The 18708-nt window shown below is 41.6% G+C and overlaps 4 protein-coding genes across 9 annotated transcripts in view; 1 reads left to right on the top strand and 3 right to left on the bottom strand.

Annotated features, from left to right (window-relative positions):
• Positions 1-1914, bottom strand: part of zdhhc16b (zinc finger DHHC-type palmitoyltransferase 16b) — a 4881-nt gene extending 2967 nt beyond the window's left edge. For 2 of the 4 annotated variants that reach the window (XM_029135010.3, XM_029135012.3), the window contains exons 1-2: positions 1774-1904; positions 1648-1697 (exon numbers count right to left, since the gene is read on the bottom strand). The gene's annotated coding sequence lies outside the window, so the exon portion shown is untranslated. Of the gene's footprint in view, positions 1-1647; positions 1698-1773 lie in introns of all 4 variants that reach the window. The other 2 variants (XM_029135009.3, XM_029135011.3) reach the window with 2 other exon arrangements.
• A 372-nt stretch (positions 1915-2286) lies between these two features.
• vps35l (VPS35 endosomal protein sorting factor like) lies at positions 2287-9814 on the top strand. Of its 2 annotated transcripts, none has more exons than XM_029134956.3 (30): positions 2287-2396; positions 3104-3203; positions 3314-3496; positions 3637-3756; positions 3866-3890; positions 4010-4089; positions 4201-4329; positions 4403-4487; positions 4580-4636; positions 4719-4815; positions 4950-4997; positions 5077-5170; positions 5269-5469; positions 5558-5604; positions 5809-5920; positions 6037-6153; positions 6244-6297; positions 6411-6491; positions 6576-6638; positions 6716-6801; positions 6916-6996; positions 7094-7157; positions 7245-7343; positions 7418-7495; positions 7581-7695; positions 7794-7933; positions 8141-8306; positions 8423-8541; positions 8647-8796; positions 8888-9814. In XM_029134956.3, exons 1-30 carry the CDS (start codon positions 2380-2382, stop codon positions 8984-8986), a joined length of 2907 nt encoding a protein of 968 aa, XP_028990789.1. In that variant the 5' UTR covers positions 2287-2379; the 3' UTR covers positions 8987-9814. The 2 variants fall into 2 exon arrangements, with proteins under 2 accessions (XP_028990789.1, XP_055360235.1); XM_055504260.1 differs by lacking the exon at positions 2287-2396 and adding an exon at positions 2569-2603.
• A 509-nt stretch (positions 9815-10323) lies between these two features.
• Positions 10324-15094, bottom strand: get4 (guided entry of tail-anchored proteins factor 4). Its single transcript, XM_029135025.3, has 9 exons — positions 14882-15094; positions 14015-14093; positions 13608-13689; positions 13351-13500; positions 13130-13268; positions 12652-12792; positions 12417-12492; positions 12149-12221; positions 10324-11957 (listed from the first exon to the last, which is right to left on the bottom strand). Exons 1-9 carry the CDS (start codon positions 15019-15021, stop codon positions 11866-11868), a joined length of 972 nt encoding a protein of 323 aa, XP_028990858.1. The 5' UTR covers positions 15022-15094; the 3' UTR covers positions 10324-11865.
• A 772-nt stretch (positions 15095-15866) lies between these two features.
• Positions 15867-18261, bottom strand: LOC114846204 (SUN domain-containing protein 3-like). Of its 2 annotated transcripts, XM_029135031.3 has the most exons (9): positions 18114-18260; positions 17733-17835; positions 17523-17647; positions 17365-17424; positions 16895-17026; positions 16668-16789; positions 16397-16570; positions 16205-16294; positions 15867-16128 (listed from the first exon to the last, which is right to left on the bottom strand). In XM_029135031.3, the coding sequence occupies exons 1-9, from the start codon at positions 18124-18126 to the stop codon at positions 16015-16017; spliced, it is 933 nt and encodes a 310-aa protein (XP_028990864.1). In that variant the 5' UTR covers positions 18127-18260; the 3' UTR covers positions 15867-16014. The 2 variants fall into 2 exon arrangements, with proteins under 2 accessions (XP_028990864.1, XP_028990865.1); XM_029135032.3 differs by lacking the exon at positions 16397-16570 and having other exon boundaries at positions 18114-18261.
• Positions 18262-18708: the final 447 nt, after the last annotated feature.

Raw genomic sequence — 18708 nt, 5'->3', positions numbered from 1 at the left:
TCAGTCAAAAGAACAAGGACCCGGACTATCAGGTAAAGAGCCTGCAGCCTCTTCCAATAAACTTGCTCTGTTAATAATTGAGAGCAGATCCAGACATGCACGCCAAAAACGTCTTAGGCACACAGCGGTAACTCTGTAAGGGGAAATGCTACAGGATGAATGGCATAAGGAGGAAATAAAGCAGCTACTTGATCCCGGGCATCATTTCATGAAAGTGAGTATTGGTTACACAGATAAGGCTTGTTCAGGCTCTCCAAAAGAGGAGGGCATCAATAATGAGAGATGCTAATCAGGGACAGTAAGGCTAACTCTGGTCTGTATTCAGTTAAAATGTGAATGTATGACAATAGAGAAAGAAAGCACATGGAGGACAGGACACACGTCCCAGCTGTCAAGGTTAAACGTAATGAGGAGGCTAAGTTTTCAGCTCTATCTGCATCAAAATGGTTTCACACGCAGCATGAATAAAACACGAGCATTTCAATTTTATTAGTGTGATTACTGCACTCAAATGTATAGACGCCTGGTTTGGACAAGAAAATAAAGCTTGAGAACTGCTACTAACAAATCATTTCTTAACCAATGAATGAGTATGGCAAAAATATGTACAGAATAATGTGTTCAGAAGAAATAAAATCTCTGGGCAAAAGTTGAAAAAGTCATGTGACGTTGGACAGAAGTCAAATATTGTATACAGACAACATTCTGGTGACACCTCATCCTGCTGACTGAATAGACGGTGTTAAAAATCATTTTGTCCACCTCCATGCTTTGTACCTGACAGACAGAGAACAAGAACGAGTGGTACGCAGCGGGGAATGGTCTCTATGGCAACCTGCTGCCCTAAATGTGCTCTGAGAAGAAAGGAAGGAAGGAGGATCACTGTGTCCTTATTGTTAACGTCTTTTTACTTTTGCTGCCTCTTAACATAAATAAGAGATTCTATGTTTTGCATCAGAACTGTTATGAAACATTTACTACAGCTCCTACATCCTGACATGAAACAAATACTGTAGGGAGACAAATGTTCCTCTAGGATGTAGGAAAACAACACTAATTTACTTTATTATTACGGGACATGTGAATCTTCACAAGCAAGGACAGATAACCTAAGATAAGAATTAGCACTTTTTTGGTTTGATCTGCTGTTTGTCATGTTACCATCTATCTCTGTTTCTTTTTTTAACCTTTAAAAAGTTGTATTGACAAATACGCATGGCTACAATTATTCTCCTATTATTAAAATGAATATTATTCAAAAATTAATAATAAATAATTTGCAAGATTCAAGGGAGGTTTTCAGTGTTGTTTCTCCACTTTAACAGTTTGCTACTTTACTTCAACTTTAATCCATGGATGTTTTATGATTAGACGTTTTAGACACCCTAACGTAATCCCAACAGCGAGTGATTTAACATAATGAACACATTTTACACTTTACAGCCTACAGAAACAGCAGCAGACCTTTGTGTCGCTCACGCTTAGGTGTGGAAACTTACAGGTCGGATGATACAGATTATTAAATGTAACGCAAATTGTTCACACGCTAACGGGTTTAACTATGTAATCTCAGTGTCGTTTAATGAAACACGTCGAATTAAAAAACAGAATAAAACATGAGTTACAGCAGCTGGCTGCATGTCTTACTTTAGCGTTGGCTAGCTACCTGCTAGCTTCCTGTTACATTCCACACGTCCCTATCAAACAGCAAATGTACACTCAATAAATACAGCTCAAGCCGGATCAACCGGACTGACGGACTGACAGCGTTACCTGGTCAGATGAAGTGGGCGGACAAGCCCACGGAGGAATCAGAGCATGGTCAGCATGAACTGTCAGCTAACGCTAAAGTCCTCTTCTGAACCTCTTCTGAAGAGCAGCGTCGCTTACAAAGATCGTCTATTAGACACACAATCCCGTCTATGACAGGGAAAGGCTTGACTTACGAGTATGAAATTTGTTCCTGTCCTTATGTGTTTTTCTTTAATATCTACCCAACTTCAAGTTAAACCCAAGGTTTAACATATTCTTAATTATTCCAAGCAACACGCCAATAGAAAAGTCGTTATTTTTATGTTTCCAAAAAAATAAAATCCGAGTGGAACCTTGTGTTGCTAAGATTTGATATTTGAGTGCTGCTCGCAATTGATGCTGGGAAACTGAGTTTTTTTAGTATAGCTTAATGAAACGGCGTCTCAAAACACGCTTTGGTTAATACATAAAATTTAATAACACCTTGTTATAAACTTTGTGTGTTATTATTCCTCAACATAAATATCAATAAAGACTTCACGTACTATCAATTTGACTGTTAAGACAACGCTGAGTCAAAATCAGGCACAACCAGGAAGTACTTTAATGTCATATGACTGAAGAAAAATGGCCGCGGTGCAGTGGTGAGAGGCTTTTTATTACTAAAAAATATTTCATTTTCAACACAGATCAGTCAACGTGTCACCATGTGTTTACTGGCTTTCTACGATTAGCGAGAATGCACTTGCATCACATACGATTTTATAACAATCGAGTTTAATTTAGCGTCCCAAACTAAATGGCAACTTTCTTGCAGGTTTTGCAAGAGCGATGCAGGCTGATGCCAGAATGTAGGGATGTGCTGAAGTTAACATTCACGCAGTTGTCATGACATTTTATAAATCAGACAGATAAACAGGAATGTTGTTTATAGCTTCCAGATCCAATTTGAAGTGCTAAACCATAGAGGTTAACATGGCTGGCTCTCAGCAGTATGTTTGTCAAATCACTATCCAGAAATAGACAATTAAGAAAATTAAGTAAATAACATTTAGTTTTAGGAAATTGCAATAAAATTTAAGAAAAATATGGAACTATGTAAGCGTATACTATTGACTGATTAGATGTTTTGGCCTAATCATCATCAAGAAGTAGCACACAATATCTACCAAATACCAAAAACAGGATATTCATATTATTCACATCAAGGTTTAATGAGGAAGGAGGCCTAAGGCATAATCTATCTCCTCTTTACTCTGTTTATTGGTCACTCTTGATGTTCATAGGTTATAGCTGCTGTTTAGTACAAGCAGCTGAGCTGGTGCTGCCTGTCTGTTTCTGTTCTAACCAGGCGTCCGCGTGGGCGGAGGTATGAGGCTGAACTGCAGAGGTGTCGTCCTGAGGTTGCAGTAGTTGACTTTGGAGACTACCATCCCCTCAAACCTATCATGGTATTATGCTGCTTTTTATTACTGCACCTCTACACAGCCAGAACCCCAGTTTTATTCCTAACATAATGATCCTTAAGTAGCTCTGTCCTGAACTACTCTGCTCCACGCAGGTGACGGATACTAAGACCCGGCGCGGGGCTCGTAAAGGCAGCACCTCCTCTTCCTCCTCCTCTTCTTCGTCGGTCCCACCAGATCCTCTGAGCTCCATGCTGGACGGCACAGACCCTCTGTCCATGTTTGCAGCAGCCTCAGCTACTGAGACTCTAGCCATGTCACGTAGCGCTTCCACAGGGGTGCGTTTACGTCACAGATGACATTTATTACACCTATATTATGAATTGATGGCAGATAAAAACATCAGCTGAACTGTTTACAACAGTGAAAAGAAATGACGCTTATTCCTGAAATGTAAGTGAAGATGATGTGCTTCCAGGACCTGGGGAGGAGGAGGAGGGAGAAGGAGGAAGAGGTGGTGGGATCAGACTTTGAGCCCTGGTCAGCAAAACGAGGAGAGATCTTGGCCAGGTTCACCACCACTGAAAAACTCTCTATTGTGAGTTATTCTCTCTCTCTCTCTTCTCTAAAAAAAGTACAAGTACATTTGATCAAACAGCTGCACTTTACTGTATAGAAACCTTAATAGAATCTGTTTGTCTTCACAGAATCTTTGCATGGGCTCTGACAGAGGTGAGCTCTGTTTTCATTTTACATAAATCAGAATTTAAACAGAGACCCAAACATGAGAAAGCTTTACTATTATTACTTATGTGAATATTTAAAACAAATAACTCTGCTGATGTCTATAGGTAAAGCTCTGAGTCCAGGAGCCTCAGCTGTTTCAGAGAAAGTCCGCACTCGCCTGGAGGAGCTGGATGATCTGGAGGAGGTAGGCTGTTGAATATCACAAATCAGGTTCTCCTCCGACTTTAAAGTCAAATAATTTGAAATAAATTGGCTATTAAATATGTGTTTATTATGCATCGGTGCGTGTGCCCAGGGTTCCCAGAGAGAGCTGCTGAACCTCTCCCAGCAGGATTACGCCAACCGCATCGAGGAACTGAACCAGTCCCTGAAAGAGGCCTGGGCCTCCGACCAGAAAGTCAAAGCTCTGAAGATTGTCATCCAGGTATCAGAGCAGGTGTTAATGTGAATGTGTCCTCTTTTGAAATAGTGCTAATAATCTGTGATTTGTGTTGCAGTGCTCCAAGCTTCTGTCTGACACCTCCGTGATCCAGTTCTACCCCAGCAAATTTGTTCTTATCACCGATATCCTTGACACGTTTGGTGCGTGAAAGCGCAGAAACGCCGTTTAACTCTTTTCCTTTGTCATAGAAAAATCTTTGAGTGTCTGTGAATGTGTGCCTGCTCGTCTGTAGGTCGGCTGGTGTATGACAGGATCTGGACCATGTGTTCTGACCCAAGGCCTCTACCAGGTGCAGAGAGCTCGGCGCTGTATTGTTTTTCTGCTTGTGACGTGACACACGACTCATGCATCCATGTGTCTTGGCCCGTCAGACTCATTCACATTGGAAGACGTCAACGACCAGGCCAAGGAGACGTGCCTCAACTGGTTCTTCAAGATAGCCTCCATCAGAGAGCTTCTGCCCCGACTGTATCCTTTACCGCCATGACTGCACCTGCTTCTTAAACTGTCCCCCCACCACTGATCACACTCAACGTGAACTGGATGGTCTCGCTTTGATCATCACGATCCTGATCATTTGACTCTTTAACCCCGGGGAAAAGATATGTTGAAGCCGCCATCCTCAAATGCAATCGCTTCCTGAATAGATCGTAAGTTTGTACCTCTGGTGCTCGTCAGGGCTTTAACAGTGAATTCAATGGTTTTGGACAATGTGTTTTTCTGTCCCAGTGGCATTCAGGAGACACTCCCACGGCTGACGGCAATGATCCGAGGGATCGGCGACCCTTTGGTGGCTGCGTATGCCCGGGCCTACCTCTGCAGGGTGGGACAGCTGTCCTGTGTCATACGTTCTCTACTTAGACTGTGCAAGGTTTTTTCCTCAACTCTCTGCAACCACTTTGTGTGTGTGCTGGACTGTAGGTGGGCATGGAGGTGGCCCCCCACTGGAAGGACAGCCTGAACCTCAACTTCTTCGACCTGCTCGGCACCTTCAAGCAGCTCGGCGGGGAGAGCGTCCAGAACCAGCTGGTGATTCAGAGGGTGGAGATGCCGGAGTACCTGACGCTCTACTCGCCCGCCATCAACTGGATCCTGCAGTGCATCGCTTACAGGGCTCCAGAGGTTCTCGATCAACACGTGATTTGTATTAGTCAATTCCTGAAACTAAAAATACTAAAGAAAAAAATGTGTTTTATTTGGTTTCGTCTAGTCTTTGCTGACAGAAATGATGGAGAGATGCAAGAAACTGGGAAATAAGTGAGTGAATTTGAAAAACTAAGAGGCATCAGTGTTTTATTTTGATGACAATTGTATTTCACATTTTAATTACAGTCCAGTATCTATTTACAAGCTAACAAGTAATAAATAATTAAGATCTAGTTTACTAGTTTATATACATTAAATTGCTACTAGCAAACACAGACATATGAACATATTGAAGTGGTTTCTGTGTTTCCTCAGTGCCCTGCTACTGAACTCAGTTATGAGAGCGTTCAGGCCCGAGTTTGTCGCTGCCCGAGCCTCAGACTTCATCGGAATGATCAAAGACTGCGATGAAGCTGGTTTCCCAAAGGTCAGAGGGCACGAACGCTTCTGATAAAGCCATCCATTAAATGTAGTTTAAGTTCTTCTTAAAATATGTACATAGTTTACTGGTGAGGAAACATTTTGTTGTGGTCTCCTCTCCAGCATCTGTTGTTCGGATCTCTGGGTCGAAGCCTGGTCTGTGCCGACCCTCCAGAATCTGAGAGGCTGACTATCCTGAACGAAGCCTGGAAGGTCATCACCAAAGTCCGCAGCCCTCAGGTACTGTGACCTGGAACCTGGGGTTTACGGGGGGCGGACGTTCGGTCAAGATTTTGGTGGTTGTCGTTTAAATTCCTATCGTGACTTTAGGATTACATCAACTGCGCTGAGATCTGGGTGGAGTTCACCTGTAGACACTTCACAGTGAGTCAAATAGAAGACGATGTGTTGAAACAAGTATCATCATTTGGAATGATCTCCTTTACTCGATTTATTCAGAAATCTTCTCACGCATTGTGTTTGTCTCAACTGCTAAGAAACGTGAGGTCAACACCGTTCTGACTGACATCATCAAGCACATGACCCCAGACCGAGCGTTTGAGGACGCCTACCCTCAGGTTAGAAGCTCAGAGGCTTGATGGTGCTTTCATCCTGTCATTGCTGTTGTCTATGAAGTCACTCCCTGTGTTCTTTGTGTGTAGCTGCAGTCGGTGATCAGGAAGGTCCTCCTTTATCTACATGACTTCTCCGTCCTCTTCTCCATGGTGAGCTTCAAAACGCATCTAAATTGACCTACCCTTGATATTCCTTCATCAATTCGACTTTTCCCTTTGCTCCACAGGAGCGTTTCCTGCCATTTCTAGACATGTTCCAGAAGGACAGTGTGAGGGTGGAGGTCTGCAGATCCATCATGGAGGTCTTCATCAAGTAGGAGCCGCATCAGAGTTGGATGAAATGATTGGATGTGTTTCCCCTCGCGGCAGAAAGTGATTAATCCTCTCTCTCTCTATCTGTCCCTGTCTTTACATCGGTGTCCTGCAGACACCAGGTGGAGCTCACTAAGGACCCCGTCATTCTCAACGCCATGCTGCACATCTGCAAGACCATGCACGACTCTGTCAAGTAGGTCTTGTACTGTGTGTGTGTGTGTGTGTGTGTGTGGGGGGGGGGGCATCTTTGTAAGCCTGTGTAAACTCTAGCTCTGCTCTCCGCCTTCCAGTTCTCTCACTCTAGAGGATGAGAAAAGATCCTTGTCGCTGCTGATCATTGGCTTCATCCGCATGGTAGGCGGCTCATTCAAGTGTCTAAATGTCTTTTCTAAATATGTCCAGCAGCTAAACTCTGCTTTGGTTCTCCATCGCGTCGTTCAGGTTTCTTTTGGCCGTGACTTTGAGCAGCAGTTGAGCTTCTGCGTGGAGGCCAGAGCCACCTTCTGTAACCTGGAGCCCGTCCTGGTGCAGCTCATTCACGTCAGTATACGCGTCTGCGTGCACGCGTCTCAGTCAGCCGCCTTCGCACTCACCGTGTCCTTGTCCGTTTCAAGACGGTGAACCAGCTGGCGATGGAGACGAGGAGGGTGATGAGAGGGAGCCACTCCCGCAAAACGGCGGCGTTCGTCAGAGTGAGCCACCGAACGCGCCTTAGTGTTGTGTTGATCACTGACTGAATGCAATAATGCACGGTGTTTGTCTGTCTCCCTCCTGCAGGCCTGTGCGGCCTACAGTTACATCACCATCCCGTCTCTCAGCAGCATCTTCACTCGTCTCAGCCTCTATCTGCTGTCCGGTCAGGTTGCCTTGGCCAACCAGTGTCTCTCCCAGGGTGAGCGGCTGCTCAGTTTTGGATTAGTTTTGTTACCCCTTATATTTACTTTAGTGTTTACATTCTCCCTCTCCTCATTCTCTGTCCCTCACTTCCAGCGGATGCTTTCCTAAAAGCTGCAGTCAGCCTTCTTCCAGAGGTTCCTCACTCCATCAGTGTCGAAGGGAAACTTCGCTCCTCCGAAAGCTTCCTGTTGGACTTCATCAACAATTTCTTGGCCACACTGCTGGTTGTCCCGGTAACATGCTCCACCTCTCTAAGCATCCTCCTAACAAACAGTAGGAGCTCTTAGGGATTCAGAGACGTGACCATAATCACTGTGTGTGTGTGTTTGTGTGTGTGTGTGTGTGTGTGCACGTGTGTGTGTGCACGTGTGTGTGTGTGCGTGCGTGCGTGCGTGTGCGTGCGTGCGCGCGCGTGCGTGTGTGTGTGTGTGTGTTTACAGGACCATCCAGAGCATGGGGTGCTCTACTTAGTCCGTGGTTTGCTCAACATGGTCCAGGATTACACCTGGGAGGACAACAGCGATGCCAAAGTGCGGGTCTACGTCAGTGCTCTGCCCTTGCTGGCTGCTATGAGCCAAGAAACCTACATTTACTCAGTCCCAAAAGGTACGCACACACACAGTGTATTACACAACAATACTCAAAAAAGCATTTTTATGTTGATTGTTTGTGAGGCGTCATCACTACATCACATTTCTTTACCTCGCTTCACTTTTTCTCAGTGGATTCCAATGAGACTCTTTACGGAGGAGACCCCAAATTTCTATCCGAGCTCAACAAGCTGTGTGAAACTCTGATCGCGCAGATCCTGGACCATCTGAAGACGCTTGGCCGAGACGAGGTGAGAAGGAGTATTTCTGCTGTTACGCCGTATTCGGGCAAATGGAAATGTTTTAACAGCCACTCTGCCAGTTTTCATCAGCATTACTGTGACGTTGACTTGCAGCAGAGCGTGCGGCGTCAAGGCGCTCTCGCCTTCTCGCTGTTTGGCGTGCTGCTGGCTCACGGCGACCTGAGGAACAACAAGCTGAGCCAGCTGGCCGTCAACCTGTGGAACCTCAGCCACAAGCACGGATACTGCGACACCCGCGTCTCAGTGAGCGCACGTGTTTTACTCAGATTGCAGCCTCACTGTTTCAGTCATCACATGAGTTAAGCTGTACTGTCTGCTTCACTCGCTCCCTCAGGTTCGGACCCTCGAGAACATCAAGCATCAGGCTCAGCAGCCCGACGCCGCGCACCTGTCAGATATGGTGCAGAGGCTTGCGCTGCAGACTCGCACCTGAGCATCCGCCTTCGTCAGCTTCGTGCAAAGGCTTGAGAAGCACAGAGTGCATTAAAAGACAAGGTGAAAAGGAGGAAGAAAAAATGTGCTTATCGTCAGGAGACTGTAAGGATTTTGGAGGAATGTTTTTTGTATTTTATAAAGAAATAAACAAAGCAACTATTCAGTTTCAGAGACAAACCAGTGCATCACAAGGGTCTTGCTGTGTGTTGTCCTTCCTAAAGTGTTATCCAGCAGAGTAAGAACTCTTATTACTGGTCTCTGTTTTGCAACATAATACTGTAATGCAGTTTATTTAGTTTAAGTAATTTAACTTTAATCTGTCTTTTGTGCATAATAATAATTCTGCTTTGTGTTTAAATACTGAAAGAAATCTGTATTAACTTGTAAATTATTAGTACTTACACCAATGATTTCCTCATAGAAAATCTACACCTAACAATTGCCTTTCTAAAGATTTTTTCTTGGTGGTATTTACCAAGTAATGTAGTAAAAAAAAGACATGACAAGGTTTTGAGACATTCTCAAGCTCTTTTCAGTTGTATTTTATTTACTCAATTAATGAGCCTCTGAAAAAGCAAACACTCCTCTTCATTTCGCAAAAGAATAAATGTTAAAAAAAAGCTGTGGTGATGTTCACTAACACTTTTTCTAATAGAATTGGGGAGAATCTTGATGAAATTGAAGTTCGGGTTAAAACAGAAGAAGTTGTAAGAAAATGTAAAATAAAAAAGTTGCAATAGTTGAGATAAATCAAACCAAACTGTGATATGGGTCGTATAGATAGTGTAGTGGATTTGGACTTTCTAATTAAACCAAGTTACAGAGAGTTTGGGAAAAGTATCTGTACAATCATTGCACCGAAGTTTGGCAAAGTCAGTGATCAGACTGTAAGTAATACCTCAATATGTTACATACAATAAGTGTTTCTCTGCGTCATTATAATAATTTTGAGCATGGAATAATTACCAACTTTAACTTCCGTTCCTTTTCAAACCTGACATCAAGTGGTGCAGCTCTGTCAGGTCGCGACAAGCCTGAATATTTGCCACAATCAAAACAAAAAGATGGTGGTGAGAAGCTGAGACCACAGTTTACAGAATTAATGAGGACAACGTTTAAAACGACGAAGGATGTTTATGCCTGAATTTCTCTCCACTTTTGTCGAGGTAACAGAGGCCTGATTTAGAGCTGGTACCCATTGAAATACTATACTGTTAAAGTCTAGTCAGGTGTTTGTTGCACGAGAAATATTTATATACATATTTTATCTCCGTTAACGGCAGCAACATAAAACGACTGCATGTATTAGATATAAAAGAACATCGGAAAACAGACTCATGGAAAACTGGCAGAGTTAATTTATTAAGTCATAATGAAATAAATTTAAATTAACCAAAACAAATGTTTTGATGTATTTTCATGAAAACAAAAGTACTGCAATAACAACCTCCCATCTTGTTCAGTTTTAAATAATGTCCTGAAATATTAATTGGTTCTATATTTGATTTTTCACGTAATTGGTTATTTCACTGGGTTTTCTGCCACTTCGGTAAACCAGCACAAATGATTTATTCATAAATAATCATTTGTCTGGTTTTCTAATAATCAATGGACAATTTAAGCTCATAATGGAAAGTAATTCTCAAACATTGTCTGGTGAAAAATTCAAAACTCAGAAGATCAGGACTAATTAAATATCGTTACATGGAAAAATGGACATAATTTTGGTAAAATAAGTGGTGTCAATGGAGTTAACGTCGATAAACAGCAGCTATGAATCACAATTCGTATTGTGCGCAGGCTGAACTAATAGTGATGATCCACCTCCAGGAGGAAGAGAAAATGTACAAAATAAAACCAGAAACATACAAGTAGGAAATGTCATAACATGCAAATAAAGTTTTCACAGTGACTCTTAACTTCTGCTGAAAAAAAAAAAAAACACCAAATGCTGCAAACATCATCTCATCGCTTGAACCTGTATAACCTCTGGTAACTGTAACAAGACCAAAACTGGGTCTCAGTTTACAATTTCTCTTGGAGATGGTGGAAAAATCTCTGATAGTTCAGCAAATGAAAACAATGATAACTGTAAACTGGGGCTATTTGTATATGGTACAGACAGCTTCGTTTGCAATTCATTTGAATAGAGAAGCCTGAATGACAGCCACAACAATAACCCGTTAAGGAGACACTGAACAAAAAATGTTGGATGAACCACTGATAAGTTAGAGCTGATGACCTGTTGTCCATAAAAACCAATGGCCATTTAAAGACAATGAACGAGTGGCCTTAGCCACAGGTGCAAAGCAAATTACTCCTGAAAGACATGACTTAACGGAATAAGTTACCTAAACCAACACCAACGTGTGTAACCAAGCTGTGTGGCCGGGCAACAAAATAAACAGCTGGATAAAAAGGTAGTGAGTCCAACAAACCCTCTTAAACATGTAATCAACACCAGTGAGGGGTCTGTGATGTAACCCTCTCCACTGTGAGACTAACCATGCCCATCACCAGGGAGCAGCTTTTGTGGGCAGGAGAACATCTTCTCCTGTTTAAATACAAGAAACTCTAAACACATAGCAAGAGTTCCAAATTAACAAAGAAATGATTGGAAAAAAAAATTAATAATAATAACAATAAATCAAGATGGGAAGAGTTTACAGTTTGGCGCAGTCAGTCCAGGCAGTGCTGACAGGGATGATGCTTATTCTGATTGTGAACTGAATGGGTGGGATGTGGTTTCTCAAAACAGCATGGCTCTGAATACACAGACCAGAGCCTCACCCCATCCCAGCTGTCAACGTGACAAAGGGGGGCGGGGAGGGGTCTTCTCTTTGTGTTCGTTTGCTCTCCTTGTCGTGAGGTGTAAGCTCAGTCCAGCTCTATGGGGCTACTGTCCTCCTGCGCTTCTTCTGCCCCGTCGTCCTCCTCGCCCGACCCCATCAGGCTGTTTAGCAGGTTTCCTGCAGGATGCAAAAAAAAAAAGGTCATTATCACTCATTTAGAAATGTATTAAAAGTCAAGTACATACAATGGTACATAGTTGACACGTTACACGAAGAGGTAGATTAGAGAAAAATCCATATGATAATATTTATTTAAGCATCTGATCGGGGGAAAAAAAAAAAAAAAAAAAAAAAGGAAGTCCACTCACCTAGCAGCCCACCATATGAGGGAGACTGTTTTGGTGGAACACCGAAGAATACCTGCCCTATTCTGTCAAGATACTGAGAAACCGCAATCACCAGGTAGCAGGAAAAGGAGGACAGAGGGACACAGAAATAGCTACGATTAGTTTCACAATTACAGAAAAACGCAGACCAGTAACGGATCATGTCCGGTTTGAAATAGCACAATAGTAAAATACATGTGGTAGGACACTGCACAAAAGATTATTATATGATCAGTGAAAATGCAGTCACCTCGTTGTACATGGGGTCCCTCTTTAGGGAAGGTTGATATTGCTCACATAACACTGTGAAAACTGTTAATTTACCCCTGGGAAAAGAAGAACACATTTTAAATGCTTCTAATCAAATGCATACATCACTAAATATAATTCATAAGAAATCTTCATCAGTTTACATCTGGAAAACTATATTTATCACTTGCCAAAATTAACATGTTGGCACATTTTCAGATAACAGATTTGCTCACCCATCCACTGCCAGCAGTAGAAACCAGATAAAGTTTAGTAGAGGCTGCATGAAAGGGGGCCCCTTCTCTATGGACGGGTGCTTTTCTGTGTATGTGGTGAACACCACAGAAGCGCTGGTTTTGTTCTTTAAGCAGAGGAACCTGAAATGGTTATTATAATTAGAAGCACAGAAAATTAGCACAATTAATATGGAAACGAAAAAAAGAAACACAGGTAGAGGAGAAAGAATGGCAGTAGAGCAGGAACACAGATCAATGACTTTAAACAAGCTGCTGACAAAGACAAAATGGATACAACTGCAGGCTGACATAATGGAACAATATGCATAACTTCCTTCTAATATCATGTTTTAATCAAAATGCTGCTAACTACGCATCCAGCATTGAGAGCTTTCTGAGATTTGAATTTGTTTATATTTCAGTTTTAAATTGTGACGATACACAGAAAACGTGTGGGTGTCACAGAGAGCTTACTCACTGTAGGACGGCCTGCGCCACAAACATGTCAACCTCGCTGCGGAAGCCTCGGGACGCTGAATACTCCACCAGCATCTGTGCGCAGCCCTCACCGTCAGATGAATGAAGAAAGTGGTAACGAGACTCACTGTAGTTTTGCTCTGAAAACCCAAACATTTTAATATTTTGACTGATGAAACGACGAGGCTTTCTTCTAAACTTTAAAAACGAGAAGCCGATTACCTTTCCACAAGGTGACAGCTAGTAGCTGGTGTAGTTTTGGGTGTCCCAACTTGCCAGACCCTCCTGTGGACCATTTTAATGCTCTGGACACAAATGCTACTCTCTCCGGGGAGTTCTGATCCATTAGGCTGAACATCTTAGCCAAGCATTCTAGTGAACAAAGACACACACACTAATCTGAACATACTTATACATCTCATCACACAATGTGTAGTTTAGTGAACTATTTTATTCAAAGGCTCACGGCTGCTACTCACCTAATATCTCATCTTCAACTTTTGCCTCAGATTTCTCCAACACTTCCAGCACCAGCATAGACAAATCTGCTGCACTATTTTGCTGCAAATGATTGCACAAGTAAGTCTTTTTAATTATACTGATCATTAAACTACTTTAGGGACAAGAACTGCAGTAAATTTGAAGTCCTGGTAAATAACATATGTACATAAAAGCCAATTTGTCTGAGTAATTGAAAGCTCACAAGCAAAGCTACTATCAAGCCACAGCTTTGTTGTTCTGGTTACAAATAATCTGTTGTCCTGCACTTCTTTAATGTAGAGAAATTTGCAGCTTCATGGATGAAGAACGACACAAGACCATACTATGCTATGACAAGATCACAAAAAATTAGGTTGTTTTAGCAGGAATCTACTGTAGATTGTACCTGGTTATAGCTGAAGAACAGCAGAGCGCCATTGTACATCAGTTCTCTGGCCTCAGCATGTTTCCCTTGCGACATGTACCTGATGAAAGACAGGAGTGTCAGCATGGGCAGTGCTCGTCATGACTAGCACAGGCTTGTTGGCGTCACTCAAGGCTAATGCGCACGATCTCAACACTTTTAATATAATGGAAACAAATGATCAAAGCGACTAAACTGTTTACTAGCGCTAACACCATTGATGTTTCTACTAACGTACGTTAAGCATCGGTTGTGAAAATACACTTCAGTTTACAAGGCGAACCACTTCCGACCAGACTTAACTCAGTTTTATTTTAACAGGTGGTAATGTGAACTAAGCCTGATCGCTTCTGACGCAAGACTCACTCGTGTCATGACCATCGCCCCGAAACTGCGGCGGTACAATGTGTGGATACTGGGGTACATGCTAACACTGCTGGACTGCATGTAAAAGCGTTTTAGGCGTAAACAGATGCTAACTGGTTAGCTAGCCAATACAGTTTGTTAATTGACACGCGAGGTTTTATTAAATCCAACACATTAACAGATTAATAGACTGTTTAGCCGTTTTCATTAAGAGTTAGCTAACACGGGTATCTTAGGCTACTGGCTGTGTAGCTAGCTAGCTAGCCATGTAGCCGTAGTTCAGAGTCCCATTTTATGACTGCACGATTGACAGCACAAGCTGTCCAAACAAACAGACCAACCAAAACGCGTGGGTGGGTCCGCTGTGACATTCGCCCAATCAGGAACGGGCAAGTAGAGCAGCAAGGTTGACATCAGAATGATCTGGAACAGCCAGGCCCCAAAGCCAAATGACAATTACCCGAACCTGAAACGAAGTCTTACCTAAAAAACAAAGTCCTGTACATCTGGTGTGCCTCATAGTAATCCCCCTTTTCTACACTGGCTCTCAATTTGCCTTCCACTCTCTGGACGCCTCCCCGGTTTCTGACACTGGAGCACCTCAGGGACTCCGGCTCCGACATGATCGTAGCAGCACTATCTCCGGGTGTTGACAACGCTAATAGTCGAAACGCTTTAAACAAGATCGAGCCTTTTCGCTTGCCGTAGTCGGCGTTCAATTATGTGTGTATGAGTGAGATAGTGTGCGCACCTCTCTAATATGAAGTGCATGTATGCCTGAAGGCGGTTAGAAAGATTTCGATTTTTGGTAAGTTAAAAGTTAAAATCTTTCTCTGTCAGGCTTTTAAACGTACGGTGCACGTATAAAAGAATATTGCACACAGAAAAAAAATCACCTTTGCAATATATTTTACAGGTCAAATGTATATTTATCATTAGGTTAGGATGTGTTTTCATCTTTAAAACAATTAAAATAAGTTTTATTACATACATGAAATTAGGTACCTGTTTGGGTGTACAGGAATGAACAAAACAAAACAAACATACATACAAAAATTCCCATGTTGGCATTTAAATGTAGGAGACAATAGTTGTGTGGAACATGTAAAATAACACAAATGATAATATTACCACAGACAAACAGTGCAGACATGTTCTGTTGGTGCCAGTAAAATGGCAACAACGTATGAAAGCGGAACTATGCTCGATGTTATGCTTGCATTGGGTCTGGATAATATAAATTTCTAGAGCCCTTAGACTAATAATGTTTGAAAAAAATTGTCTTCTGTCATCATCATCAGGCATTAACCATAGCACTAAGATTGCCACAGTTGGCTGCACTGAAAGTGGAAAAAGCTCATCAAGATCTGGTTATTTGATGCTACTGTAGGCAAAATATTAGTCACAACAGACATCTGTGAACGTTGACATTCAGAGTAGCTTGATATGGAATTGTACCAGTGTAACATTTTGCTTTACTCAGATGATTTATTTTGAAAAACAAAGGAGCACAGTCTGTTTAATAGGGGAAAGACTAATGACAACATGCCAGATAATAATGGATGATAATGGAGATGTTACATTATTGTCTATTTTCCAGGAGTTAAATTGTGCTGTTATACATGAAGTTTACCATGAACCCTAAAGCTATAGAGGCAGGTGTTGTTTGTGTTTCCCCAGTTGCTTTCAATCTGTAGTTTCACAAATCTGATGATACACTTGCTTTGACTCTGGAAGGCATAGAAAAAATCAATAAAGACTAATTAAACAATCCCTATAGCTATACACAGCTATACACTGACTTACAGACAGTTCGAAGGTCTGAAATGATGCACCATCTTGATTGTAAACCAGTGTCCCTAAGCAGGTCCCTTCCTCGTTTGTGGAATTCATTCCCTGAACAATTAAGACATTTGCACAAGTTGTTGTCTACTGTAGTAATGATAATAACATTACACAGGACAATTTTAAGATTACTATAGAAAACACAGTACTGACATAGATAGAAAAGGTCCTTGGAGCACTTGTAATGTATCTATCAGGGGACTGGCTTCTTGTTATATGGCCAAGTGTAACATGAGTGACACAAACTGAGTGGGACAGGGAAATTAATAAATGTCCACGGGCCCCTGAAAAGCACCAGCAATGTCCAGGCTTCAATGCTGAATGTCCCTAAAGGGAGTAAGGTGAGTTGTTAGCAGTCACAGAAAAATGATTACAATACACGTTGAAATTGGAGCATTTTCTAAACGTGGCTGTAAAATCTTACCTGAATCACTCGTCTCTGCGTTTCAGATGAATACTGCCAGTAGCAGATCCTGTCCCACAGCACAGCACTGTTTCTATGCGGCCAATATGTTTGTGAAGATAAATGCTCCAAAATACCAGCACCTGTACACATAATCAGAAGCTCATAGTCTTTTAAATCAACACGTTTGCAACAAAGCACATGCGTAAGCAGCAATTACACAAGTGTTGATGGTGAGGAACACGCACCTTGTGATTCTAACGCATAGTTGGCCATTGTGTCTGCCAGTGGAAAAAAACTCCCCAAAAAGTCCAACTGCTGTCTAAGTGGCTGCACTTCCTGCTGGAGCTTTAATAACTCAAATTGCATGTGTGTAAATCCTAAAGCAAGAAAATGAATACATACTGTATAACTTTTTATCATTAATTTATGTTATTTTTATTATATTACTATTTATTTATTATTGGACCAGACACTCAAATGAAAGAAGCAGTTAAAGGTTTTGTGGAGTCAGTGTCAAATTTTACATTTTTATATGATGAAGCAAATGTTTTTGTATTCTATACGTAGCAGGTAGACAGGTAGATCCAACTAAGGTAAGTAAACACTTGTAATCCTGAAGCAAGGCAACAATGTGTAAAGATATAAACCAAAAGTGTTGCAAAGGTTTTAACAATTCTAGATTGTAAGAGTATTCTCTCGGCAGTAACTAACTCACCAATACTGACAAGGACCATGAGGAAAAAGCAGCTGACATTTTTTACAGAGAAGCTGGATACTGTTATGACACCAGAAAGAAACAAGAGAGGGTTGTATGATATAAATTAATATTATATAAATAAAAAAAAACAACAACAAAAAAAATCTCTGTCTTACCTTTCATAGAAGCGGTCCATATCACACCTGTCTCTCCATCGTCCTGGTTGTGTTGCACATTTTCGGTCACAGAGGCTGTTGTCTGGTTCATGCCATTACGATGACCAATTTTCCTGTGAGGGCTCCTAATACAACAGAATTTTAAAAATCTATCCGTGCAGCAGTTGCAAAAAGAATGTGTACATTAGGTACATAAACACTACAACTTACTTGTGTAATATCTCTTTGTAGCAAATAGCTGGAGTTTGCCCTGTGTAATATCCTGTTTGTTGCAAGCGAACACTTCTTCGCAACGTGTCAGAAAACCGGGAAGCTGCAAAGACAAACAACAAATAACTATGTCTGATACCCTAATGTACATATTAAACTACAGAAGCTATTTTACTAAGTATTGTTACCACAGGTATAAACAAGCCAAGTACCATAATGTCTCACTTACAATGTAGCTTTCATTACTATAAATACTTAAACTTAAAACAAACACCTCCCAGTGGTCAAATCAAACAATTAAAAGAAACATACCAATTAAATAGTTAGGTAATTTGAGTTCATGTTATGTTCCTGGGTGTTGCGGTTCTGATTGTAACTTACATCGTGTGTCCATCCTGTCAAAAACGCATCTGTGACCAAGAATTTGTTGAAATCCCGAATTACAACTGTTAGTAGCGACGTGTGAGAATCTTAAAAAATGCAAATGCACATCCGCAGTGCTGACGTTATATAATACGATAATACTAAAACGTCACTGTGGCAGGTAACGGACATTAATTCTAAACGGAAATTAAGGCAAAATAAATACGTAAGAAATGTCTCTCTCTTACCGTAAATAATGTTTTGTCATGTTAACAGAAGGACGTCAGGAATTGAAGACATCAAACAGTCTGGTTTAACATTATATACTCTGTGTATATAACCTGTGAACCTGTGTATGTAAGTTAAACAAAAGTTTATGAGACGCTAATTAAGTGTGGCATTAACGCACCATCATCCTCCCGAGGAGGAGGAGAAGGGGGGGGGCAGAAGTAGAAGAAGAAGAAGAAGAAGAAGAAGAAGAAGAAGAAGAAGAAGAAGAAGAAGAAGAAGAAGAAGAAGAAGAAGAAGAAGAAGAAGAAGAAGAAGAAGAAGAAGAAGAAGAAGAAGAAGAAGAAGAAGAAGAAGAAGAAGAACGCCTAAAAGCTGAAATACA

The sequence above is a fragment of the Betta splendens genome, chromosome 19 (assembly GCF_900634795.4).
Source record: "Betta splendens chromosome 19, fBetSpl5.4, whole genome shotgun sequence".
NCBI classification, from domain to species: Eukaryota; Metazoa; Chordata; class Actinopteri; order Anabantiformes; family Osphronemidae; genus Betta; species Betta splendens.
The sequence above is the reverse complement of the archived record's forward strand: the minus strand, read 5'-3'. Positions and strand labels throughout refer to the sequence as shown.

Excerpts from the sequence above, each read along its gene's own strand:
- LOC114846204 (XM_029135031.3), bottom strand. Across the intron at positions 16,790-16,894 it reads CTATGCGTTAGAATCACAAG|GTGCTGGTATTTTGGAGCAT; the intron begins GTGCGTGTTCCT and ends TTATGTGTACAG. Across the intron at positions 16,571-16,667 it reads CGCAGAGACGAGTGATTCAG|GGACATTCAGCATTGAAGCC; the intron begins GTAAGATTTTAC and ends TACTCCCTTTAG.
- vps35l (XM_055504260.1), top strand. The coding sequence starts at position 2,584 with ATGCAGGCTGATGCCAGAAT. Across the intron at positions 4,090-4,200 it reads AGCTGGATGATCTGGAGGAG|GGTTCCCAGAGAGAGCTGCT; the intron begins GTAGGCTGTTGA and ends GCGTGTGCCCAG. Across the intron at positions 7,934-8,140 it reads CCACACTGCTGGTTGTCCCG|GACCATCCAGAGCATGGGGT; the intron begins GTAACATGCTCC and ends GTGTGTTTACAG.
- get4 (XM_029135025.3), bottom strand. The coding sequence starts at position 15,021 with ATGTCGGAGCCGGAGTCCCTGAGGTGCTCCAGTGTCAGAAACCGGGGA. Across the intron at positions 13,501-13,607 it reads AGTTGAAGATGAGATATTAG|AATGCTTGGCTAAGATGTTC; the intron begins GTGAGTAGCAGC and ends TTTGTTCACTAG. Across the intron at positions 12,222-12,416 it reads GGGACCCCATGTACAACGAG|TATCTTGACAGAATAGGGCA; the intron begins GTGACTGCATTT and ends GCGGTTTCTCAG.